This window comes from Salmo salar, chromosome 09 (genome assembly GCF_965601325.2).
Source record: "Salmo salar chromosome 09, fSalSal1, whole genome shotgun sequence".
Taxonomy (NCBI): domain Eukaryota; kingdom Metazoa; phylum Chordata; class Actinopteri; order Salmoniformes; family Salmonidae; genus Salmo; species Salmo salar.
Genome location: NC_138299.1, coordinates 156,839,978 through 156,866,906, shown reverse-complemented (window position 1 = coordinate 156,866,906; position 26,929 = coordinate 156,839,978). Strand labels below are relative to the sequence as shown.

The 26,929-nt window shown below is 44.0% G+C and overlaps 1 protein-coding gene across 1 annotated transcript in view; it reads left to right on the top strand.

Moving 5' to 3' along the window:
* The first annotated feature begins 2,380 nt into the window (after positions 1-2,380).
* LOC106613305 (neprilysin) overlaps positions 2,381-26,929 on the top strand; it is a 78,336-nt gene continuing 53,787 nt past the window's right edge. Inside the window, exons 1-2 of the mRNA XM_045724839.2 lie at positions 2,381-3,032; positions 15,911-16,090. Coding sequence (XP_045580795.1) covers positions 2,990-3,032; positions 15,911-16,090 — 223 coding nt within the window. The 5' untranslated portion in view covers positions 2,381-2,989. The remainder of the gene's footprint in view (positions 3,033-15,910; positions 16,091-26,929) is intronic.

The following is a 26,929-nucleotide window of genomic DNA, read 5'->3' as shown; positions in this document are numbered from 1 at the left end:
GAAAGTGACTATGTACAGTTGTATTGGGAAGTTTACATACACTTGGAGACATTAAAACTTGTTTTTCAAAAAAGTTCTGGGACACTGTAAAGTCCCTGGAGAATAAGAGCACTTCATCCCAGCTGCCCACTGAACTGAGGCTAGGAAACTACCGATAAATCCACAATAATTGAGAATTTCAATAAGCATTTTTCTAAGGCTGGCCATGCTTTCCACCTGGCTACCCCTACCCCGGTCAACAGCCCTGCGCTCCCCACAGCAACTCGCCCAAACCTCCCCCAGTTCTCCTTCACCCAAATCCAGATAGCTGATGTTCTGAAAGAGCTGCAAAATCTGGACCCCTACAAATCAGCCGGGCTAGACAATCTGGACCCTCTCTTTCTAAAATGATCTGCCGAAATTGTTGCCACCCCTATCACTAGCCTGTTCAACCTCTCTTTCGTATTGTCTGAGATTCCCATAGATTGGAAAGCTGCCGTGGTCATCCCCCTCTTCAAAGGGGGAGACACTCTAGACCCAAACTGCTACAGACCTATATTTATTCTACCCTGCCTTTCTAAGGTCTTTGAAAGCCAAGTTAACAAACAGATTACCGACCATTTCGAATCTCAACGTACCTTCTCCTCTATGCAATCTGGTTTCAGAGCTGGTCTTGGGTGCACCTCAGCCATGCTCAAGGTCCTAAACAATATCATAACCGCCATCGATAAGAGACATTACTGTGCAGCCGTATTCATTGACCTGGCCAAGGCTTTCGACTCCGTCAATCACAACATTCGTATTGGCAGACTCAAAAGCCTTGGTTTCTCAAATGGTTGCCTCGCTTGGTTCACCAACTTCTTCTCCAATAGAGTTCAGTGTGTCAAATCGGAGGGCCTGTTGTCCGGATCTCTGGCAGTCTCTATGGGGGTGCCACAGGGTTCAATTCTCGGGCCGACTCTCTTCTCTGTATACATCAATGATGTCGCTCTTGCTGCTGGTGATTCTTTGATCAACCTCTACGCAGACGACACCATTCTGTATACCTCTGGAGCTTTCTTGAATACTGTGTTAACTAACCTCCAGATGAGCTTCAATGCCATACAACTCTCCTTCCTTTGCCTCCAACTGCTCTTAAATGCAAGTAAAACTAAATGCATGCTCTTCAACCGATCGCTGCCCGCACCCACCCGCCCGTCCAGCATCACTACTCTGGACGGTTCTGACTTAGAATATGTGGACAACTACAAATACCTAGGTGTCTGGTTAGACTGTAAACTCTCCTTCCAGACTCACATTAAACATCTCCAATCCAAAATTAAATCTAGAATCGGCTTCCTATTTCACAACAAAGCATCCTTCACTCATGCTGCCAAACATACCCTCGTAAAACTGACCATCCTACCGATCCTCGATGTCATTTACAAAATAGCCTCCAACACTCTACTCAACTAATTGGATGCAGTTTATCACAGTGCCATCCGTTTTGTCACCAAAGCCCCATATACTACCCACCACTGCGACCTGTACGGTCTCGTTGGCTGGCCCTCGCTTCATACTCGTCGCCAAACACACTGGCTCCAGGTCATCTACAAGTCTCTGCTAGGTAAAGCCCAGCCTTATCTCAGCTCACTGGTCACCATAGCAGCACCCACCCGTAGCACGCGCTCCAACAGGTATATCTCACTGGTCACCCCCAAAGCCAATTCTTCCTTTGGCCTCCTCTCCTTCCAGTTCTCTGCTGCCAATGACTGGAACGAACTGCAAAAATCTCTGAGGCTGGAGACTCTTACCTCCCTCACTAGCTTTAAGCACCAGCTGTCAGAGCAGCTCACAGATCACTGCACCTGTACATAGCTCATCTGTAAACAGCCCACGCAATCTACCTCATCCCCATACTGTATTTATTTATTTATCTTGCTCCTTTGCACCCCAGTATCTCAACTTGCACATTCATCCTCTGCACATCTACCATTCCAGTGTTTAATTGCTATATTGTAATTACTTTGCCACCATGGCCTATTTATTGCCTTACCTCTCTTATCCTACCTCATTTGCACATGCTGTATATAGATTTTCCTACTGTATTATTGACTGTATATTTGTTTATTCCATGTGTAACTCTGTGTTGTTGTATGTGTCGAACTGCTTTGCTTTATCTTGGTCAGGTCGCAGTTGTAAATGAGAACTTGTTCTCAACTAGCCTACCTGGTTAAATAAAGGTGAAATATATTTATTTTTGTAAATCCTCTGTTATAAAGACCAGGCAATATAGGCCTCAAAGACTGAGGCTGAAGATCATTGCGCAATACACAATTTAAGCCTGACCCCTGACCCAGGGTTTGTTGCAACTTACAAGGTATTGAGATAAGGGAGTTTGAACAAGCAATACATTCATCATCAGAGGCAAGAAGCAACCATCATCAAACATGTCTGACCGAACCGCGGTATAGGCAGCCTATTCGCTCCAGGCGAAATCCGCTCTCCCCAGCTATTTAGGAGTGACTTGTGGCGCGCTACTCATCTGCTCGCAACTCGAGCTTCTTTAACAGGCTCACTTCTAAACGCAGCCTTTTAGAGAGGCAAGGTATCGGTAACCGGTAACAGGGGAACTTCACTGCCAGGTCACACGTTCACATGCCGGTCATTAGAGTTTTCCGTTGATCTATCCTACATTTCTCGCTGAAGCGTCCGTTCAATATAGATATATATACACAACTGTCTTGGACTCTGGCTGGGGGATGTTGTAGACTCGTGGCGTTAACAGGTAGGCGAGATAAGCGTGTGTGCTCGTTCTGTGCCAGCAAGGGAAGAGAGAGGCGGGTTGTGCTTGAAACCCACGAAAAGGCATCAAGAAAGGAAGAGTAGTTGCTGCATATGTTGTAGCTAATGGGGATCCTAATAAACTAAACTAAACAGGTATCCGACATTCTCACCAATATCGATTCCCAGGTCGTATTCTCTCCGCGCATCTGATTGACCTTTGACGGACGTTTGATTGATTGATGTAATGCCCATCTACATCATCGATCGAAAATTTCCAGAGACAACTGGTAAGTCAGTTACGCGTGCCAAAACTGTTCTAAATATTGCTCTGTGATGCTTCGTCTCTCTCTCTGTGTGTGTGTGTGACAAGTGGCATTCACCGGTTGATCACCATGTCATCCCTCTGAGTTTTCTTTGCTCTTATTTGATGTGCAACAGTTAGGACATTCATTCATTGTCCTATATGCATTCAGCTCCATTTCCTTCTTGGCCATTCAGTGTCTCTCGCCAGATATGATCATGTGTTTATTGATGTCATATTTTTAGACATAATTGTTTTTGCGCACATAATAAAATGTTTTATATTACTAGCTTCCCCTTTGCACATACTTCGCAAAGACTAGAATGTGTTTTGGGGATGGATTTTTGTCAAAGTATGTGGACATATTTAATACCAGTCAGCTCTGGCATTTCTGTAAATAAACTACCGTTTGAAGTTGTGTTGTGTTGGGGACAGTCATGGATCTATGTGCTGCTCTCCATTGTAATGATTCCCAATAGGGGTTAGGTTTTGAGAAGTATAGCCTAGTCTAACATGATATTCAAGTGTTTATCCATTATTTGAACGTTGCATTTCAGTCATAGAAGTGTTTTTATCATCTAGACTTTTGTAAACTTAACAATAATGTCTTAGTGGAACCATAACTTAAGGGAATAGGCTTAAGTTAAAGTGTGTGTGTGTGTGTGTGTGTTGGGGGGGGGGGGGGGGGAGGTTGTGGTTACAGCGAAACATGAGATTAATTTTGAAGTCGAGGTCTCAGGGGGATTGTGATGTTTCAGATTAGAGTAACAGAAAATGATCATAAACAAATAGTGTGTGTGTGTGTGTGTGTGTGTGTGTGTGTGTGTGTGTGTGTGTGTGTGTGTGTGTGTGTGTGTGTGTGTGTGTGTGTGTGTGTGTGTGTGTGTGTGTGTGTGTGTGTGGGGAGTCTTAAACCCATCTGGAGCCCCCATGCATCAGACATAAACAGAGCTGTGTGCGAGACAATATGTTTGAGACTATGTGTGTGTGTATTCTTACGTCCTACTTTAAGTGCCACCTACAACTCATGCCCTACAGTAAGAGGGTCACACTGTCTCACTCCTACAGTAAGAGGATCACACTGTCTCACTCCTACAGTAAGAGGTCACACTGTCTCACTCCTAGAGGAAGAGGGTCACACTGTCTCACTCCTACAGTAGGAGGGTCACACTGTCTCACTCCTACAGTAAGAGGTCACAGTGTCTCACTCCTACAGTAAGAGGTCACACTGTCTCACTCCTAGAGGAAGAGGATCACACTGTCTCACTCCTACAGTAAGAGGTCACACTGTCTCACTCCTAGAGGAAGTGGGTCACAGTGTCTCACTCCTAGAGTAAGAGGTCACAGTGTCTCACTCCTAGAGTAAGAGGTCACACTGTCTCACTCCTAGAGTAAGAGGGTCACACTGTCTCACTCCTACAGTAAGAGGTCACACTGTCTCACTCCTAGAGTAAGAGGGTCACACTGTCTCACTCCTACAGTAAGAGGGTCACACGGTCTCACTCCTAGAGTAAGAGGTCACACTGTCTCACTCCTACAGTAAGAGGTCACAGTGTCTCACTCCTACAGTAAGAGGTCACACTGTCTCACTCCTAGAGGAAGAGGATCACACTGTCTCACTCCTACAGTAAGAGGTCACACTGTCTCACTCCTAGAGGAAGAGGGTCACACTGTCTCACTCCTACAGTAGGAGGGTCACACTGTCTCACTCCTACAGTAAGAGGTCACAGTGTCTCACTCCTACAGTAAGAGGTCACACTGTCTCACTCCTAGAGGAAGAGGATCACACTGTCTCACTCCTACAGTAAGAGGTCACACTGTCTCACTCCTAGAGGAAGTGGGTCACAGTGTCTCACTCCTAGAGTAAGAGGTCACAGTGTCTCACTCCTAGAGTAAGAGGTCACACTGTCTCACTCCTAGAGTAAGAGGTCACACTGTCTCACTCCTACAGTAAGAGGTCACACTGTCTCACTCCTAGAGTAAGAGGGTCACACTGTCTCACTCCTACAGTAAGAGGGTCACACGGTCTCACTCCTAGAGTAAGAGGTCACAGTGTCTCACTCCTACAGTAAGATGGTCACACTGTCTCACTCCTAGAGTAAGAGGTCACAGTGTCTCACTCCTAGAGTAAGAGGGTCACACTGTCTCACTCCTACAGTAAGAGGATCACACTGTCCCACTCCTAGAGTAGGAGGGTCACAGTGTCTCACTCCTACAGTAAGAGGATCACACTGTCTCACTCCTAAATGCTACATCATAGCCGTGGGAAGTAAGGGTTTTGAGGGTGCTGCAGCTACCCCGGAAAAGCAGAATAATACAAAAAAATGTTTATAATGTTTTTCAAAATATATATTTTTGGAAAAAACATATTTTTTTTCACAAAAGTAGACCACTGGGCCTTTCATAGTGTACTATTGTATCACTACTGTATCATTCAGAATCTCCACTTTGGAAAAAAATGTAGTTGTATAATTAAGACCAGAATTTTGCAGGGTTCAATTGTTTGTAATTGTAAGAACTGTTGCCTTTCTGTCCCTTTCTCTGTGATGTCATCTCTAATGGAATCAAGAAAGAACAAAACCGTGTGCTCAAACATTTACATGAAATTTAAAAAAAATGATTGATCAAATAACAAGGAATATTTTTTGTGCAGCATTAGTTTACCATCCTTACAAACCACTTAATGTAAATGTACATAACTGTATAGTACATAGGCTGGTCATCTAGGTTTGTACCTGTAGACTTTCTATCACCATGACAATAAAACAATGTACAATACAGTAACTGAGTACATGGAAACATCAAGGGGTTTGTGATGATGTGGCTCAGTTGGTAGATCATGGCGCTTGCAATACTACGGTTGTGGGTTTAATTCCGACGGTGGACCAGTACGATACAGTATAGAAATGTATGCACTCACTACTGTAAGTTGCTCTGGATAAGAGCCTCTACAAAGATGGAAAAGGAATGAATAGACTATTTCAGTTTTCACATTTAAATAAGTTACATTTGCAAAGTATTTCAAGAAACTGGAAAACACATATCAAGCAAGTATTTTTATATTCCACAAGTATTATCAGATTAATTGTTTTGTACAGATACTTACAAGTTGCAAACGCTGGTAAACACTCAAATACATTTAGTATTTGTTTTAACAAAAGTAGTGCACTGGGCCTTTACTAGTCCTGTTTTAGAGTAGTACTAACTCTAACCCTTTACTAGTCCTGTATTAGAGTAGTACTAACTCTAACCCTTTACTAGTCCTGTATTAGAGTAGTACTAACTCTAACCCTTTACTAGTCCTGTATTAGAGTAGTACTAACTCTAACCCTTTACTAGTCCTGTATTAGAGTAGTACTAACTCTAACCCTTTACTAGTCCTGTATTAGAGTAGTACTAACTCTAACCCTTTACTTGTCCTGTATTAGAGTAGTACTAACTCTAACCCTTTACTAGTCCTGTATTAGAGTAGTACTAACTCTAACCCTTTACTAGTCCTGTATTAGAGGACCCATATACAGTGGCTCCCCAGGTGTCTTTCATACAGGTAACGAGCTGAGATTAGGAGCACACTGTTAAAGGGAGTGCTCCTAATCTCAGTTTGTTACCTGTATAAAAGACACCTGTCCACAGAAGCAATCAATCAATCAGATTCCAAACTCTCCACCATGGCCAAGACCAAAGAGCTCTCCAAGGATGTCAGGGACAAGATTGTAGACTTACACAAGGCTGGAATGGGCTACAAGACCATCGCCAAGCAGCTTGGTGAGAAGGTGACAACATTTGGTGCGATTATTCGCAAATGGAAGAAACACAAAAGAACTGTCAATATCCCTCGGCCTGGGGCACCATGCAAGATCTCACCTCGTGGAGTTGCAATGATCATGAGAACGGTGAGGAATCAGCCCAGATCTACACGGGAGGATCTTGTCAGTGATCTCAAGGCAGCTGGGACCATAGTCACCAAGAAAAGAATTGGTAACGCACTACGCCGTGAAGGACTGAAATCCTGCAGCACCCTCAAGGTCCCCCTGCTCAAGAATACATATACATGCCCGTCTGAAGTTTGCCAATGAACATCTGAATGATTCAGAGGACAACTGGTGAAAGTGTTGTGGTCAGATGAGACCAAAATGGAGCTCTTTGGCATCAACTCAACTCACCGTGTTTGGAGGAGGAGGAATGCTGCCTATGACCCCAAGAACACCATCTCCACCGTCAAACATGGAGGTGGAAACATTATGCTTTGGGAGTGTTTTTCTGCTAAGGGGACAGGACAACTTCACCGCATCATTTGACGGGGCCATGTACCGTCAAATCTTGGGTGAGAACCTCCTTCCCTCAGCCAGGGCATTGAAAATGGGTCGTGGATGGGTATTCCAGCATGACAATGACCCAAAACACATGGCCAAGGCAACAAAGGAGTGGCTCAAGAAGAAGCACATTAAGGTCCTGGAGTGGCCTAGCCAGTCTCCAGACCTTAATCTCATAGAAAATCTGTGGAGGGAGCTGAAGGTTCGAGTCGCCAAACGTCAGCCTCGAAACCTTAATGACTTGGAGAAGATCTGCAAAAGGAGTGGGACAAAATCCCTCCTGAGATGTGTGCAAACCTGGTGGCCAACTACAAGAAATGTCTGACCTCTGTGATTGCCAACAAGGGTTTTGCCACCAAGTACTAAGTCATGTTTTGCAGAGGGGTCAAATACTTATTTCCCTCATTAAAATGCAAATCATTTTATAACATTTTTGATATGCGTTTTTCTGGATTTTTTGTTGTTATTCTGTCTCTCACTGTTCAAATAAACCTACTATTAAAATTATAGACTGATCATTTCTTTGTCAGTGGGCAAACGCAAAGAATCAGCAGGGGATCAAATACTTTTTTCCCCAACTGTAGACGTCTTCAACGTGGGCAGTTGTTTTTTTCTGCACACCCCCACCCCCACCCCCAAACAACTTCCCGCGGCTATGTACTACCGTCTCTCTACTACCGTCTCTCTACTACCGTCTCTCTACTACCGTCTCTCTACTACCGTCTATCTTCTTCCGTCTCTCTACTACCGTCTCTCTACTACCGTCTCTCTACTACCGTCTCTCTACTACCGTCTATCTTCTTCTGTCTCTCTACTACCGTCTCTCTTCTTCCGTCTCTCTTCTTCCGTCTCTCTACTACCGTCTCTCTACTACCGTCTCTACTACCGTCTCTCTACTACCGTCTCTCTACTACCGTCTCTCTTCTTCCGTCTCTCTTCTTCCGTCTCTCTACTACCGTCTCTCTACTACCGTCTCTCTTCTTCCGTCTCCTACTACCGTCTCTCTACTACCGTCTCTCTACTACCGTCTCTCTACTACCGTCTCTCTACTACCGTCTCTCTTCTTCCGTCTCTCTACTACCGTCTCTCTACTACCGTCTCTCTACTACCGTCTCTCTTCTACCGTCTCTCTTCTTCCGTCTCTCTTCTACCGTCTCTCTTCTACCGTCTCTCTTCTACGTCTCTCTACTGCCGTCTCTCTACTGCCGTCTCTCTTCTGCCGTCTCTCTACTGCCGTCTCTCTACTGCCGTCTCTCTACTGCCGTCTCTCTTCTGCCGTCTCTCTTCTGCCGTCTCTCTACTGCCGTCTCTCTACTGCCGTCTCTCTACTGCCGTCTCTCTACTACCGTCTCTCTACTACCGTCTCTCTTCTACCGTCTCTCTACTACCGTCTCTCTTCTACCGTCTCTCTTCTTCCGTCTCTCTAGTACCGTCTCTCTACTACCGTCTCTCTTCTACCGTCTCTCTACTACCGTCTCTCTTCTACCGTCTCTCTTCTACCGTCTCTCTTCTACGTCTCTCTACTACCGTCTCTCTACTACCGTCTCTCTTCTTCCGTCTCTCTTCTACCGTCTCTCTACTACCGTCTCTCTTCTTCCGTCTCTCTACTGCCGTCTCTCTTCTGCCGTCTCTCTACTGCCGTCTCTCTACTGCCGTCTCTCTACTGCCGTCTCTCTTCTGCCGTCTCTCTTCTGCCGTCTCTCTTCTGCCGTCTCTCTTCTTCCGTCTCTCTACTGCCGTCTCTCTTCTGCCGTCTCTCTACTGCCGTCTCTCTACTGCCGTCTCTCTTCTGCCGTCTCTCTTCTGCCGTCTCTCTACTGCCGTCTCTCTACTGCCGTCTCTCTTCTTCCGTCTCTCTACTGCCGTCTCTCTTCTGCCGTCTCTCTACTGCCGTCTCTCTTCTGCCGTCTCTCTTCTGCCGTCTCTCTACTGCCGTCTCTCTACTGCCGTCTCTCTACTGCCGTCTCTCTACTGCCGTCTCTCTTCTGCCGTCTCTCTTCTTCCGTCTCTCTACTGCCGTCTCTCTTCTGCCGTCTCTCTACTGCCGTCTCTCTACTGCCGTCTCTCTACTACCGTCTCTCTTCTACCGTCTCTCTTCTTCCGTCTCTCTACTGCCGTCTCTCTACTGCCGTCTCTCTACTGCCGTCTCTCTTCTTCCGTCTCTCTACTGCCGTCTCTCTACTGCCGTCTCTCTACTGCCGTCTCTCTTCTGCCGTCTCTCTTCTTCCGTCTCTCTTCTGCCGTCTCTCTACTGCCGTCTCTCTTCTTCCGTCTCTCTTCTGCCGTCTCTCTCTAGTGCCTGACAAGAATATGGCTCACACACAAAGTCCTGCTGCAGCCCCCCATATGTCTTTCAGTCTATATATTATCAACCTATAGCCTGTATGGAATGTCTTTTTTCTAGGTGAAATATAGCAACTCCTGGCTGTCAATCACTGAACTGAAGCCGACTGGGATGATGGAATATGTGTATGCGTTAGTTTTCACGATGCCTGAGGAGACGACACATCTAACACATGATGCCTGAGGAGACGACACATCTTAACACATGATGCCTGAGGAGACGACACATCTAACACATGATGCCTGAGGAGACGACACATCTAACATATGATGCCTGAGGAGACAACACATCTAACACATGATGCCTGAGGAGACGACACATCTAACACATGATGCCTGAGGAGACGACACATCTAACATATGATGCCTGAGGAGACAACACATCTAACACATGATGCCTGAGGAGACGGTACATCTAACACATGATGCCTGAGGAGACGGTACATCTAACATATTTTACATTTTTACATTTTAGTAATTTAGCAGACACTCTTATCCAGAGCGACTTACAGTAGTGAATGCATACATTTCATACAATTTCATACATTTCATACATGTTTTCTCTGTGCTGTGCATATGATGCCTGAGGAGACGACACATCTAACACATGATGCCTGAGGAGACGGTACATCTAACACATGATGCCTGAGGAGACGGTACATCTAACACATGATGCCTGAGGAGACAACACATCTAACACATGATGCCTGAGGAGACAACACATCTAACATATGATGCCTGAGAAGACGACACATCTAACACATGATGCCTGAGGAGACAGTACATCTAACACATGATGCCTGAGGAGACAACACATCTAACACATGATGCCTGAGGAGACGAGCACATCTAACACATGATGCCTGAGGAGACAGTACATCTAACATATGATGCCTGAGGAGACAGCACATCTAACGCATGATGCCTGAGGAGACGACGTATCATCTCAATTATCATGAGTTACAGCAAAGGCGGTGTCAGAGTGTCTGGTGTTCTCTACTCCCCCACTGAAATGGCCAATTATCTGTCCTCCTAATGTTCCTGACGTTAGGTGCCTAACAAGCCAAGGTTACAGATGTAGAACAGTAATGGACAGTGTTGTTCTATCTACGTGTTCAACCATTCTAAAGACGTACTTGAAATAGACATCACACACCTGTGTGTGTGTGTGTGTGTGTGTGTGTGTGTGTGTGTGTGTGTGTGTGTGTGTGTGTGTGTGTGTGTGTGTGTGTGTGTGTGTGTGTGTGTGTGTGGAGTGTGGTTGAAATGGAGACAGAGGGACTTTGTCCCTTGGTCGGGTGCTCTCATCTCAGCCAGCTAACAGCAGGACCCTCCCTTCTGCAGACTCAGGTCACCTAACCAGATTGAAAAAGTGTGTGTGTGTGGTACTTTACGTGCGGGGAACAAGGATTCATTTCCTGTTGAGGGAGAGCTAAATACGTACACTTTGCTGAGGAGTTGATCTATAACTTGGTGAGAGGCAGAGCTGAGGAGTTGATCTATAACTTGGTGAGAGGCAGAGCTGAGGAGGTGATCTATAACTTGGTGAGAGGCAGAGCTGAGGAGTTGATCTATAACTTGGTGAGAGGCAGAGCTGAGGAGTTGATCTATAACTTGGTGAGAGGCAGAGCTGATAATAATGGTGTTGAGGAGGGTTGTCCTTTATCATGGTGTTGGTGGAGGGCTGTCCTTTATCATGGTGTTGAGGAGGGTTGTCCTTTATCATGGTGTTGGTGGAGGGCTGTCCTTTATCATGGTGTTGGTGGAGGGCTGTCCTTTATCATGGTGTTGAGGAGGGTTGTCCTTTATCATGGTGTTGGTGAAGGGTTGTCCTTTATCATGGTGTTGGTGGAGGGTTGTCCTTTATCATGGTGTTTGTGGAGGGTTGTCCTTTATCATGGTGTTGGTGGAGGGTTGTCCTTTATCATGGTGTTTGTGGAGGGTTGTCCTTTATCATGGTGTTGGTGAAGGGTTGTCCTTTATCATGGTGTTGGTGGAGGGTTGTCCTTTATCATGGTGTTGGTGGAGGGTTGTCCTTTATCATGGTGTTGGTGGAGGGCTGTCCTTTATCATGGTGTTGGTGGAGGGCTGTCCTTTATCATGGTGTTGAGGAGGGTTGTCCTTTATCATGGTGTTGGTGGAGGGTTGATCTTTATCATGGTGTTGGTGGAGTGTTGTCCTTTATCATGGTGTTTCATGGTGTTGGTGGAGGGTTGTCCTTTATCATGGTGTTGGTGGAGTGTTGTCCTTTATCATGGTGTTTCATGGTGTTGGTGGAGGGTTGTCCTTTATCATGGTGTTGGTGGAGGGCTGTCCTTTATCATGGTGTTGAGGAGGGTTGTCCTTTATCATGGTGTTGGTGGAGGGTTGTCCTTTATCATGGTGTTGAGGAGGGTTGTCCTTTATCATGGTGTTGAGGAGGGTTGTCCTTTATCATGGTGTTGGTGGAGGGTTGTCCTTTATCATGGTGTTGGTGGAGGGTTGTCCTTTATCATGGTGTTGGTGGAGGGCTGTCCTTTATCATGGTGTTGGTGGAGGGTTGTCCTTTATCATGGTGTTGGTGGAGGGTTGTCCTTTATCATGGTGTTGGTGGAGGGTTGTCCTTTATCATGGTGTTGAGGAGGGTTGTCCTTTATCATGGTGTTGGTGGAGGGTTGTCCTTTATCATGGTGTTGGTGGAGGGCTGTCCTTTATCATGGTGTTGGTGGAGGGTTGTCCTTTATCATGGTGTTGGTGGAGGGTTGTCCTTTATCATGGTGTTGGTGGAGGGCTGTCCTTTATCATGGTGTTGGTGGAGGGTTGTCCTTTATCATGGTGTTGGTGGAGTGTTGTCCTTTATCATGGTGTTGGTGGAGGGTTGTCCTTTATCATGGTGTTGGTGGAGGGCTGTCCTTTATCATGGTGTTGAGGAGGATTGTCCTTTATCATGGTGTTGGTGGAGGGTTGTCCTTTATCATGGTGTTGGTGGAGGGTTGTCCTTTATCATGGTGTTGGTGGAGGGTTGTCCTTTATCATGGTGTTGGTGGAGGGTTGTCCTTTATCATGGTGTTGGTGGAGGGTTGTCCTTTATCATGGTGTTGGTGGAGGGTTGTCCTTTATCATGGTGTTGGTGGAGGGTTGTCCTTTATCATGGTGTTGGTGGAGGGTTGTCCTTTATCATGGTGTTGAGGAGGGTTGTCCTTTATCATGGTGTTGGTGAAGGGTTGTCCTTTATCATGGTGTTGGTGGAGGGTTGTCCTTTATCATGGTGTTGGTGGAGGGTTGTCCTTTATCATGGTGTTGGTGAAGGGTTGTCCTTTATCATGGTGTTGAGGAGGGTTGTCCTTTATCATGGTGTTGGTGGAGGGTTGTCCTTTATCATGGTGTTGGTGGAGGGCTGTCCTTTATCATGGTGTTGAGGAGGGTTGATCCTTTATCATGGTGTTGGTGGAGGGTTGTCCTTTATCATGGTGTTGGTGGAGTGTTGTCCTTTATCATGGTGTTTCATGGTGTTGGTGGAGGGTTGTCCTTTATCATGGTGTTGGTGGAGGGCTGTCCTTTATCATGGTGTTGAGGAGGGTTGTCCTTTATCATGGTGTTGGTGGAGGGTTGTCCTTTATCATGGTGTTGAGGAGGGTTGTCCTTTATCATGGTGTTGAGGAGGGTTGATCTTTATCATGGTGTTGGTGGAGGGTTGTCCTTTATCATGGTGTTGGTGGAGGGTTGTCCTTTATCATGGTGTTGGTGGAGGGTTGTCCTTTATCATGGTGTTGGTGGAGGGTTGTCCTTTATCATGGTGTTGGTGGAGGGTTGTCCTTTATCATGGTGTTGGTGGAGGGTTGTCCTTTATCATGGTGTTGGTGGAGGGTTGTCCTTTATCATGGTGTTGGTGGAGGGTTGTCCTTTATCATGGTGTTGAGGAGGGTTGTCTTTATCATGGTGTTGGTGGAGGGTTGTCCTTTATCATGGTGTTGGTGGAGTGTTGTCCTTTATCATGGTGTTTCATGGTGTTGGTGGAGGGTTGTCCTTTATCATGGTGTTGAGTGGAGGGTTGTCCTTTATCATGGTGTTGGTGGAGGGTTGTCCTTTATCATGGTGTTGGTGGAGGGTTGTCCTTTATCATGGTGTTGGTGGAGTGTTGTCCTTTATCATGGTGTTGGTGGAGGGTTGTCCTTTATCATGGTGTTGGTGGAGGGTTGTCCTTTATCATGGTGTTGGTGGAGGGTTGTCCTTTATCATGGTGTTGGTGGAGGGTTGTCCTTTATCATGGTGTTGGTGGAGGGTTGTCCTTTATCATGGTGTTGGTGGAGTGTTGTCCTTTATCATGGTGTTCGGTGGGGGAGGGTTGTCCTTTATCATGGTGTTGGTAGGAGGGTTGTCCTTTATCATGGTGTTGGTGGAGGGTTGTCCTTTATCATGGTGTTGAGGAGGGTTGTCCTTTATCATGGTGTTGGAGGAGGGTTGATCTTTATCATGGTGTTGGTGGAGGGTTGTCCTTTATCATGGTGTTGGGGGGTGCCGTCATGGTGTTGGTGGAGGGTTGTCCTTTATCATGGTGTTGGTGGAGGGCTGTCCTTTATCATGGTGTTGAGGAGGGTTGTCCTTTATCATGGTGTTGGTAGGAGGGTTGATCCTTTATCATGGTGTTGGTGGAGGGTTGTCCTTTATCATGGTGTTGAGGAGGGTTGTCCTTTATCATGGTGTTGGTGGAGGGTTGTCCTTTATCATGGTGTTGGGGAGGGTTGTCCTTTATCATGGTGTCGGTGTGGTGGAGTGTTGTCCTTTATCATGGTGTTGGTGGAGGGTTGTCCTTTATCATGGTGTTGGTGGAGGGCTGTCCTTTATCATGGTGTTGAGGAGGGTTGTCCTTTATCATGGTGTTGGTGGAGGGTTGTCCTTTATCATGGTGTTGAAGGAGGGTTGTCCTTTATCATGGTGTTGAGTGGAGGGTTGATCCTTTATCATGGTGTTGGTGGAGGTGTCTGTCCTTTATCATGGTGTTTCATGGTGTTGGTGGAGGGTTGTCCTTTATCATGGTGTTGAGGAGGGTTGTCCTTTATCATGGTGTTGGTGGAGGGTTGTCCTTTATCATGGTGTTGGTGGAGGGTTGTCCTTTATCATGGTGTTGGTGGAGTGGTTGTCCTTTATCATGGTGTTGGTGGAGGGTTGTCCTTTATCATGGTGTTGGTGGAGGGTTGTCCTTTATCATGGTGTTGGTGGAGGGTTGTCCTTTATCATGGTGTTGGTGGAGGGTTGTCCTTTATCATGGTGTTGGTGGAGGGTTGTCCTTTATCATGGTGTTGGTGGAGGGTTGTCCTTTATCATGGTGTTGGTGGAGGGCTGTCCTTTATCATGGTGTTGAGGAGGGTTGTCCTTTATCATGGTGTTGGTGGAGGGTTGTCCTTTATCATGGTGTTGAGGAGGGTTGTCCTTTATCATGGTGTTGAGGAGGGTTGATCCTTTATCATGGTGTTGGTGGAGGGTTGTCCTTTATCATGGTGTTGAGGAGGGTTGTCCTTTATCATGGTGTTGAGGAGGGTTGTCCTTTATCATGGTGTTGGTGGAGTGTTGTCCTTTATCATGGTGTTGGTGGAGGGTTGTCCTTTATCATGGTGTTGGTGGAGGGCTGTCCTTTATCATGGTGTTGGTGGAGGGCTGTCCTTTATCATGGTGTTGAGGAGGGTTGTCCTTTATCATGGTGTTGGTGGAGGGTTGATCTTTATCATGGTGTTGGTGGAGGGCTGTCCTTTATCATGGTGTTGGTGGAGGGTTGTCCTTTATCATGGTGTTGGTGGAGGGTTGTCCTTTATCATGGTGTTGGTGGAGGGCTGTCCTTTATCATGGTGTTGGTGGAGGGTTGTCCTTTATCATGGTGTTGGTGGAGGGCTGTCCTTTATCATGGTGTTGGTGGAGGGTTGTCCTTTATCATGGTGTTGATCATGATGGTTGTCCTTTTAGTTCTACAGCTGAGTTGTTGCCACATCTTTCTATGAGATATCATGTTTAGTTGGTTTATATTCTTCAAGGAGATTATTTGATCATGTTTAGTTGGATTATATCTTTCAAGGAGATTATTTCAGAGTTAAAACCTTCCTTGTCCTCCCTCCCTCCCTCCCTCCCTCCCTCCCTCCCTCCCTCCCTCCCTCCCTCCCTCCCTCCCTCCCTCCCTCCCTCCCTCCCTCCCTCCCTCCCTCCCTCCCTCCCCCCCCCCTCCCTCCCTCCCCTCCAGGTGAGTCATTACAGCCAGCAGCTGAAGGAGTGTTAAGCATGGTGGAGACCGTCCCCCTTAAGTCGGCTAAGAAGCCCCGCTGGACCTCTCTGGAGATCGGCCTGCTCACCATCGTCTCCCTCCTCTTCATCGTCATAGTGGCCCTCATCGTCCTCTTCGCCACACAAAGGACTGACAGCGGTGAGTGGAGAAACTCATAGAGCAATCAATATGTCAATCAATCGAGCAAGGAATCAATGAATCAATCAATTAGACAGTCAGTCAGACAAATGAAATGGAGATAAAACGTTATGTAAAGTGTATTTAGCCATCTCAACAGATGATATGGTGGTATGATGACACATGATGTGCTATTGAAAGAATAAATCACTGATGAGTTTACTATTCTTACGGTTGTAATCTTGTACACTAGTGTAGCCTACTTTCTGGCAGCTAGAACACTAAAACATACTCTTAAGTCAAATGTTATGGCACATTTAATATGTGAGTTTCAGACTTAAAATGGGGGAAATATGCGGTTGCTACATACATTTTTGTGACTTTTATATGAATGATATCAATACCCATTGATTCTTGAAGAATATAATTTATAGATGCCTCACTAGCTTAGGTCAACTGTCGTTGCCCATCGGAACTCAAAAGATAAGATGGTTTTTAAACATTTAAAATTGTAAACACTGAATAGCCTCAAAACATGGTTTAAAAATACTTTTGATATCATGGATGGTCAGTCTTTGCATCCATAGCTTTGAGAGTGGTTACATTTCTCCAGCCTCATCCCACAGCTTTTTACCAAAACAGTGGCGGTGTGTCGGCTTTGTTATTGTTCAAACTGCAGATTGGCCCGGTTAACGTTTGTCAGCTCAAGGAGAGCGTTGAAGCGTATGTAGTGGTCTGAAAATTGAAACCCACTCCACTAAGGAACAGGGTTTTCAACAGGTTGCTAGAGGACTCTTGAGTGTTGTTTTTGGAGGGTCAGTACAGGGGGACATGGCATGGAAAGGGAGGTTGGTAAGCATTTCACTGTAAGGTCTAAACCTGTTGTATTCGGCGCATGTAACTTGTGTAGGCAATGAAGCTTGCTTCGATCATTGATCTGATCTATAGGCTATAGGTTATGCATCAAAGTAGCCTATTTTGCATTGATAACCCAAAATAATCTCAGCGACTGTTCAAACAATACACCAAACAACAGCCTTATTAGAATCCTTCCCAAAAGGTATTTTGTTTAGAAGTAAAACTAGTGATTCCAGGCTATTGATAAAAAACAGCTGCGAGATATGAGCTTTTTCTCCTCGACCAAAACATGATATCATTGTATTTTAGCTGATATGGGAGTGAATATATTCAAGCTGCATATCAAACTGGGATAATGTTGTAGGTTACACTGGCATGTAGAAGAATATTTGCCAGGGCATATTATATCATTATAAATCTGATTATTTCACTTGGCGATGTGGGAAGCTAATCAACTTCAAAATCATTTCAACTTCAAGATTGCTGTCTTGGTTTAGCTTGGCATTAAATAAGCAACCTGTTTTGCATTGATACCCAAATCTAATCTCAGCGACTGTTCAAACAATAAACCAAACGATATTGTATCCTTATTAGAATCCTCCCCAAAAGAAGAGTCTTTGTTAAGAAGTGATAATGTTATTGTAGGCTATTTTGAAACATAAAAACAGATAGCTATGTGCTTTTTTTTTGTCATTGACAAAAAAATATGACATTCTATTTTCAGAAGATATGGAAGAGTATACATTGAATATTTGTCACGGTATATTATTTAATTTTGAATCAGATTATTTCAATTGGTGATGTGTGAAGCTAAAAGGCTAGCTAGCCATCCAAATTTGCCAAAAATAGTCCTATATCCATTGTTTTAGGATTGTTTTATGCTCGCTGACTGTCCCAATGATTATTAATTATTATTAAAGTCTAGAAACTGTTTGAATGTAGGTCCATTATAATTTTCACACAGTTTCCATTTGGTTTTAATTTTAGTTTGTTCGTTTTTGGACTCGAGCCACCCGATTGGGCGCCCTATTAAAGTGTTCCTATTGGTGAAAAAGGAACAAAAACATAGAGAATAGAACAACAGTGTGTTGTATGTTTGACGCCTCTGAATGAAAGGGTTTTTCCTATAGCATAGGTCACTGTCTCTCAAGTGCTTTGAGACTACTACTGTCTGACCAGCAGCACTGTTTCCTTCAGTATAGTTATACTACTGACTACTACTGTCTGACCAGCAGCACTGTTTCCTTCAGTATAGTTATACTACTGACTACTACTGTTTGACCAGCAGTACTGTTTCCTTCAGTATAGTTATACTACTGACTACTACTGTCTGATCAGCAGTACTGTTTCCTTCAGTATAGTTATACTACTGACTACTACTGTCTGATCAGCAGTACTGTTTCCCGGTGTTGTAGTACTCGAGTCCGACTGCACTCAGACTCAGACTTGACCATTGGGTGACACCGACTGCCTTCTCGTGCCTATTTGCACTTGGACTGGATAGGCTACAATGATAATCAGAATGTTAGCACTGGGTGCGCAGAGCAGCGAGGGTTCTGTTCTGTAGGTGTGGAAGGACGCTTCATACCCGGCACACGCAGCCTACATCAGCTGGTGAGCTGCAGGGGAGCAAGCCATGAGTGTGGGCAGGGAGTCTCCGAACATAGGCTACACATCACCCGTAGCCATCAGTCACCAGCCTACTATTTAGCTTTGCCTGGTTAAGAAACACAAACTACTTTAGAAATTGAAAACAACACTAGTATTGAGTTTAATAGTAAAATAACAGTCTAGCTATGTTTGTCTCTCTCTCCCCTTGAATATAGAAAAGTAGGCTGTCGTTGAATATATCATCTCGCTCTACAGCCCCACTTTCCCCCCTGCATCCCAAAGCCAGGTTCTGACAAGTCTCTGATAAACCGAAAATGACAGACACCGACGTTGCCTTCTTATTGAAGAGTTTTTGCGAATTTGGATAATTATTTCTACACAATGTTCCAGTAGAATGTTCTAGAACCATTATTTGGTCAACAGTAATAGCCTATTCATTATGTTGATTCCTGCTATGAAAGTATCTGCTTGTCCCTGTTTCACTGTCTGCTGCTGTGTGAGCGAGCCACTCTCACTCCCTCTCCCCACTGTGGTCACAGAGGAAGGAAAGATGCATTATGAGAAGCACAAGCATATGACCTTTGCTCAAATGCAATTGCTGGAAAAAGACAGTTTTCAAATGCATCTACTGTTGTTCTGTAGGCTGTAGTCCTGCATGTCTGTAGCCTAGCATGTCGGTAGCCTAGCATGTCTGTAACCTAGCATGTCTGTGGCCTAGCATGTCTGTGGCCTAGCATGTCTGTGGCCTAGCATGTCTGTAGCGTAGCATGTCTGTAGCATAGCATGTCTGTAGCATAGCATGTCTGTAGTCTGGCATGTCTGTAGCCTAGCATGTCTGTAGCCTAGCATGTCTGTAGCCTAGCATGTCTGTGGCCTAGCATGTCTGTAGCCTAGCATGGTTTTGATGCACCTGTGGAGCGGAGCAGAGTGCACTGTTTGCAGTCCCATAGGTAGCCTTGCACTGCAACGTTTTTGTAGGACATTAGCCTACATTTACTGATAAATTAATCAATTAGCCAACATGGCTGTAAAGCAATGATATCATATTTAGGGTTAGAAATCTAGCTAAGTGTTTTGAGTTCCCACTAATATAATATAGGCTATAAGTCAATATGCACAAAGATGGCGGTAAATTCTCTGAAGAGCCAAAAACACATCTGATAATTCTTTGACAGGTTGCTCATCAAAATATCAATCATGCATTTCCTGGTTATGTTAGATGAAATAAACTATATGACCAAAAGTATGTGGACATCTGCTTGTCGAACATCTCACTCCAAAATCATGGGCTTTAATAGGGAGTTGGTCCCCCCTTTGCTGCTATAACAGCCTCCACTTTCTAGGCTTACCACTAGATGTTGGAACATTGCTGCAGGGACTTGCTTCCATTCAGCCACAACAGCATTACTGAGGTAGGACACTGATGTTGGGTGAATTGTCATGCTGAAATAGGACAGGGCCTTCCCCAAACTGTTGCCACAAAGTTGGAAGCACAGAATCGTCTAGAATATCGTTGTATGCTGTAGCGTTAAGATTTCCATTCACTGGAACTAATGGGCCCGAACCATGAAAAACAGCCCCAGACCATTATTCCTCCTCCACCAAACTTTACACTTGGCACTATGCATTCAGGCAGGTAGCGTTCTCCTGGCATCCTCCAAACCCAGATTTGTCCATCAGACTGCCAGATGGTGAAGCTTTATTAAAAGATCAAGTTTGAGAGGAGCAAAACCGTGAGCTGACATTCCCTTTTTATCTATGTATTGTAGCTTGGCCTACATTATTTTAGCCATTATTTGGATGCCGGTAATACACCCTTCATGATGTAGGCTACATGTGTCATCATGAAGCCAGAGATGAGAACCTTGGCGAATACCGGTAAACCTGTATTTAGAAGTTATTTTCGTTAAAAAATTGCTTCTTTCCAGTTTCACATTTTTTAAACCCAAATCCCTCCATAGGCTACCCTTACCCGAGGTCAGAGCTAGTTCAACAGCAATTTTTTTTAATCCTGACGATATTATGATATCATTACATTTTACATGTATTTATTGTTGTTGTTGAAAAAAAAACAGAACAGATTGCTTGTCTTTGTCATAGAATTTTATTAAAACCAAACGTATTATTATGATTCACACTGTTCTGGTTTGATTGGTGAGAACGTCCATGACGCGTATGCAATGCAACTTCTGGAGAAGTGAGAATGCTATCTGAAAGATGATTCCAATATGCATATAACACATAATATTTGGGAGCAGTATAAATGGTGAGTGGACATTCTCCCCTTCTCTTTATATTGGATCTTTGTTCTGCTACTGTGAAAAATGTGGATGTGTGTAAATCATATCAGTTATTATTTCGTTTTGTTTAGAATTTGATGATAGTTATTCACTCTTTTTAGGCCTTATTAATATTGAATTGTATCTTGCTTATTGACAACGTTTGGCATGCTCAGCCATATTGCAATCTACAGCAGGCATAGCCCCTATATCAGTGTGAATGATATGTATATATTTCAACATGAAAGCCATGCAATTACTTAGAACAATGTTGACTGCAAACAGGTTCAAGTTAACATAACATATATGGGATGGGTCTACATTTTGTTATTTGGTTTCTGTTAGCTCTTTAACAAACTATAATGGACTATCATTGGAATTGGAGTTGATTCCAAAGCAGTACATATAAGACCGAAAATACCCAACTTGAAGCAACCACATATTTAGTCATGGAGCAAGTTCTGATTGGCCAGTTCGGGGCCAAGCCTCGACACACCCACAACTGGTTTATTCATCAAAACCCAGCACTTTCGCGCCATCACCAGCACTGCAATGAACATTTTTGGTTGCGAAAATAGCTTCAATATTTCTGACACCCCCGAACCTATACCTTTTTAGATTTTTTAAATGTATTTATTTTTATTTCACCATTATTTAACCAGGCAGGCCAGTTTATATTTATATGTACATATTCTTATTCACCCTTTACATTTGTGTGTGTTTGTGTGTATTAGGTAGTTGTTGTGAAATTGTTAGATTACTTGTTAGATATTACTGCATGGTCAGAACTAGAAGCACAAGCATTTCGCTACACTCGCATTAACATCTGCTAACCATGTGTATGTGACCAATAACATTTGATTTGACTTGAGAACAAGTTCTCATTTACAACTGCGACCTGGCCAAGATAAAGCAAAGCAGTGCAACAAAAACAACAACACAGAGTTACACATGGGATAAACAAACGTGCACAATAACGTGCACAATAGAAAAATCTGTATACAGTGTGTGCAAATGAAGTAAGGAGGTAAGGCAATAAATAGGCCAATAGTGGCAAAGTAATTACAATTTAGAAATTTACACTGGAGTGATATAAAGTGCAGATGAGGATTTACGTTGCGTTAGGTTTGTTAATCAATTACAAATTACATTACCCTCTGGACTAAATAAAAACCCACTAAACCCACTCCCATACTGAAATTAAAAAGCATGACCCTCCCCCATTTTCCTCCAGGTAACAATTGTGTACATTTCTACCACCATAAGTCCTGAAAAACCATTTTCCCTGCCAATTATAGTGGATAGATTTCTAAACAGTCACAGCAGGCAGGATGCAACAGGGAGCTAGTTTGCCACAGGAGTCTCCGCACCCCTCTGTTTGTGTGTGTGTGTGTCACAGTGTGTATGTGTGTCACTGCCTGTGTGTCACAGTGTGTATGTGTGTCACTGTGTGTGTGTGTCACTTTATGTGTGTGTGTGTTTTGCCTCTCGAGCTGGCGACGGGTACCATGAGTTTTATGGTGCTTTCAAGACAACCAGGAACTCTGAAAAATACGAGGTCAAAATCATGACATCAGTGATCTTCAGGTCAGAAAGTCTGAGCTCTAGAAGGAGGTCAGAGTTCCCGAGTTGGAGTGGGATGACCATTCAAAACAAGATCCCAGTTTCTGGCAGGATATTCCCTTTGAGTCAGAAATCAAAACTCCTCCGTAGTCAGCTGTGAATGCGTTGTCTGCAGCATTCAGTCACATGATAGCTCCATCAGCCGTTTGGTTTCACTTACCAGCATATCAGCTGAGCCAGGATCACAGTCAAACGGATTGGGAAGTAGGTCCCAAGGTGCTCTTCCAAGCGTTGGAGGTGCTAAATAAACAGAGTAAAAAACTCATGGACGCATAGTAAAGCTCACACCAAGTTTCTTCACCCACTGGGTCATACAGCTACATAAGACAAAGAACATATTCACACAAGCACTGATATTTAACACTTTCTCTGAGCCCCTCCTTACACATCTGAACAGCCAATACACCTCTGTTGCTATTGTCATGACGTTGCCCTGTTGGTGAGGTTTATGACCCCCATAAATACCTTTCCCCCCTTTTTTCTCTCTACTCTACAGAATGGACTCTTGGAAAGCCCTTTGTTAACATAGAGAGAGTATGGTAACATCAAAACGTTGGGAACGAAACAATATTTCGGTAATCCAACCAGTTGAAAGTATCCGTTGGTTCTTAAGAATATGATGTCAGATCAGTTGTCGTCTGAGACATTATGACTGATGACAGGACGACATAAACTGTATCTGGGAAAGTCTACACATTCTAGTTATCAGATTCACATGGAATTGTTGTGCAATTTAAATGTTTATATATTAAACTATTTGTGAAAAAATGAAATGTAATTTTAGTTTTTAGAGTGAGAGAATTGTTTTCATAAGTAAAATATGCTGACTCAGTGGCCACACCCACGTGAAATAGGCATTGGTTGGAAATGATGAACCAACCCCTTTTCTAAATTTCTATAAGAGCCCCCAATTCACGGCGAACTAAACCAACCTCAGCATGAGCTCTGGTTGCGAATGGTTGAATTACTACAACCTAACAAAATTAACATTGTGTTCCCATTGACGTGAGGACTGCTGTCCATACGTTTAAAATGGCTAATTTCAATGTGGAAGTGACGATCGCCAAGCTGGAAGGATGAATTTCGACAATACCAGCCAGAATATAGCATGAGCTTGTAGTATGGCAACTTGGTATGAACTTTGAACTCTTATTCACTAAAGAAGTGATACATCCTAGACATCGAGTTATCAGCAGCAGCTGTAAACGTGCGTGGCCTAGGAAAGGACGGACAATCTCTTCAGAACGACAGGGCACTACATCGTATCCGTTCTACCACACGGCGACAGACTACAATGTATCCGCCCAGAAATATTCTTCAAAGCACAAGGGAGATCTCTGCTGGGCAACCCAGCCTTCCATTTTCGACCAATCTATCAAAGCGCAGCTCAGAGTAAATATATTTATTGCATTTTCCTTTTCCGAATGGGAGGTTATTTAGAATGCATAAGATTCTGTATTTATGATAGCATAGCTTCATGAGGTCCGATAGAGACCCAATCCTTTTGTTCCTCAGTCTTCCCGCGCTTTCATTCAAACCCAACCCTCTTTCTTTGTGTAACCAGTCGTCATATCGGTTTTGTCTGCTAGGGACGTTTTCTTTTATGACATAATTAGTAATCAATGTCTGATCCATCCTGTGTATATTTAATTCTGTGTGATTATTTAGGTGTTTAGTAAAGAAATAATTAAACCAATTTTTGTATTGCTGATTCAACTTGTTAGCCAGGGTTCATGAAGATACCCAATAATTGTACGACGTTCAGATGCGAATGAAATAAGGTGACAATTAATAACTGACTGCTATTTATGTAAAAGATGACCAGATCTTTCAGAGTTTATTCGGAAGACAACAGCTCTATAAACATTCTTCCGTGGTGCCCCGACTTCCTAGTTAATTACATTTACATGATTAGTTTAATCAGGTAATATAAATGACAGAGAATTGATTTCATAAAATAGCATGTCATATCATTTAATCGATAGTAAAGACACGACACTATCCAGAACCTTAGAGATATCTGTTCTTCCTCATTTAATCTGACCTGACAAAATTCCTCACTCATAGTATCCCTGATGTCCAACAATAAAATATTCTGACAGAATGTAAACGTTCTACATTCCCCTCTCTCCCTCAGTGATATGGTTAAGGATACTTCATATTTTCAAGTTTAGAACTCAGAACCCATCAGAGGTGAGCAGTCATCACTCATGTGGGACACAGATCCTGTGTTCTGTTAGAAACACGCACAGCCGTGGGATGGGGGGCAAAGACTCCAATAAGAATTCTTTCCTCTGATCTGAATCCACTGATTGGGTCACTCATCTATAGAATGTTGCGTTCGGTTCATTTGGTTTACCAAATATGTCTGTTACACAGGCAAGGAGACACATTTTCTAACACAGAAAATCAACCAAGTCTTTTTTTTTTATGACATCCATTGTGAATGATAACAGTTCCTCTCTCAATGCAAAACGTCTTTCCACCACTCCCCCTCGATAACCACCAAGCCTCGGTGTGAAATAGAACATTGTCATGCTCTGATCCCATATCTCCACATAGTTTTGTGAACAGGCGTTTGTGCGATTTACTTTACAATCAAAGTTACCTGCTGCAGTATATCTCTGAGTTCTGCTCTCAGCTCTTTTGCTGGCAGTTGCTCTGGGTGTATCCATTTTTGCTCAGTGGGTGTATCATACAATGTGTCCATATGGCAGAGGGAGACATAACTAGAGTGTAGAGGCCTGCTCGCCATCCCGCCATAGATGGAGCCCCATCTGTGCAGAAGCCCACCATTCGACCCCGTATGGAATCTGTTTTTATAATATAGCCATGCAGCACACTGAACATCCCCTGTGCCGCTCCATGCTCGGGAATCGTGAGACAGAAGAATTTGTACTTGTGAATAGCATCCCCCGACATGTAGCGAACAAAAGTCAATGCATGGGAATCTCGGCCCTCATATATATATATATATAAGTCAATTTGGAGAGCACAAACTGGGGAGTTTTTGAGTCATTCAGTCAGAGTTTCCTCTTGATTGCTAGCGAGAGCATACATTCTTTGTTTAACAGTGTTTTCTGACAAAGGTTTTGATGTGAGTTTCTGTGCCTCTGCCTCCACACACATCGTTTTCACCAAATCAATTGCAGCCGGTAATATCAAAGTCTCTGCAACAGTGTGTGGTTTCATAGTGTAACAGGCCTAGTCCTGCACTGTGGGAATGATTCAACAGTGTGTGGTTTCATAGTGTAACAGGCCTAGTCCTGCACTGTGGGAATGATTCAACAGTGTGTGGTTTCATAGTGTAACGGGCCTAGTCCTGCACTGTGGGAATGATTCAACAGTGTGTGGTTTCATAGTGTAGCAGGCCTAGTCCTGCACTGTGGAAATGATTCAACAGTGTGTGGTTTCATAGTATAACGGGCCTAGTCCTGCACTGTGGGAATGATTCAACAGTGTGTGGTTTCATAGTGTAACAGGCCTAGTCCTGCACTGTGGGAATGATTCAACAGTGTGTGGTTTCATAGTGTAACGGGCCTAGTCCTGCACTGTGGGAATGATTCAACAGTGTGTGGTTTCATAGTGTAACAGGCCTAGTCCTGCACTGTGGGAATGATTCAACAGTGTGTGGTTTCATAGTGTAACGGGCCTAGTCCTGCACTGTGGGAATGATTCAACAGTGTGTGGTTTCATAGTATAACGGGCCTAGTCCTGCACTGTGGGAATGATTCAACAGTGTGTGGTTTCATAGTATAACGGGCCTAGTCCTGCACTGTGGGAATGATTCAACAGTGTGTGGTTTCATAGTGTAACAGGCCTAGTCCTGCACTGTGGGAATGATTCAACAGTGTGTGGTTTCATAGTATAACAGGCCTAGTCCTGCACTGTGGGAATGATTCAACAGTGTGTGGTTTCATAGTGTAACAGGCCTAGTCCTGCACTGTGGGAATGATTCAACAGTGTGTGGTTTCATAGTGTAACAGGCCTAGTCCTGCACTGTGGGAATGATTCAACAGTGTGTGGTTTCATAGTGTAACAGGCCTAGTCCTGCACTGTGGGAATGATTCAACAGTGTGTGGTTTCATAGTGTAACAGGCCTAGTCCTGCACTGTGGGAATGATTCAACAGTGTGTGGTTTCATAGTGTAGCATTTAAAACAGACATTAGCCCCAAACTTGTTGCGTTTACATAGGGACCTTGCTATCAGGGCTCCTTGGGACGTCTCTGCCTCATTGAAGTTGAAATTTAAAATAGTTAGGGTAAGGATTAAGGTTAGGCTTTAGGTTAGGGATGTCCAAAGGAATGTAGATAGCATTAACCTTTTACACAGGCAGCCCAATTCTGATATTGTTACACTTATTGGTCATTTGATTAATCACAGCACATCTTTTCACATCACATCTTTTTAAGAGCTGATTAGTCAAAAGACCAATTAGTGGAAAAAATATATATCTGAATTGAGTCTGACAGAAAACAGCCTGAAAGA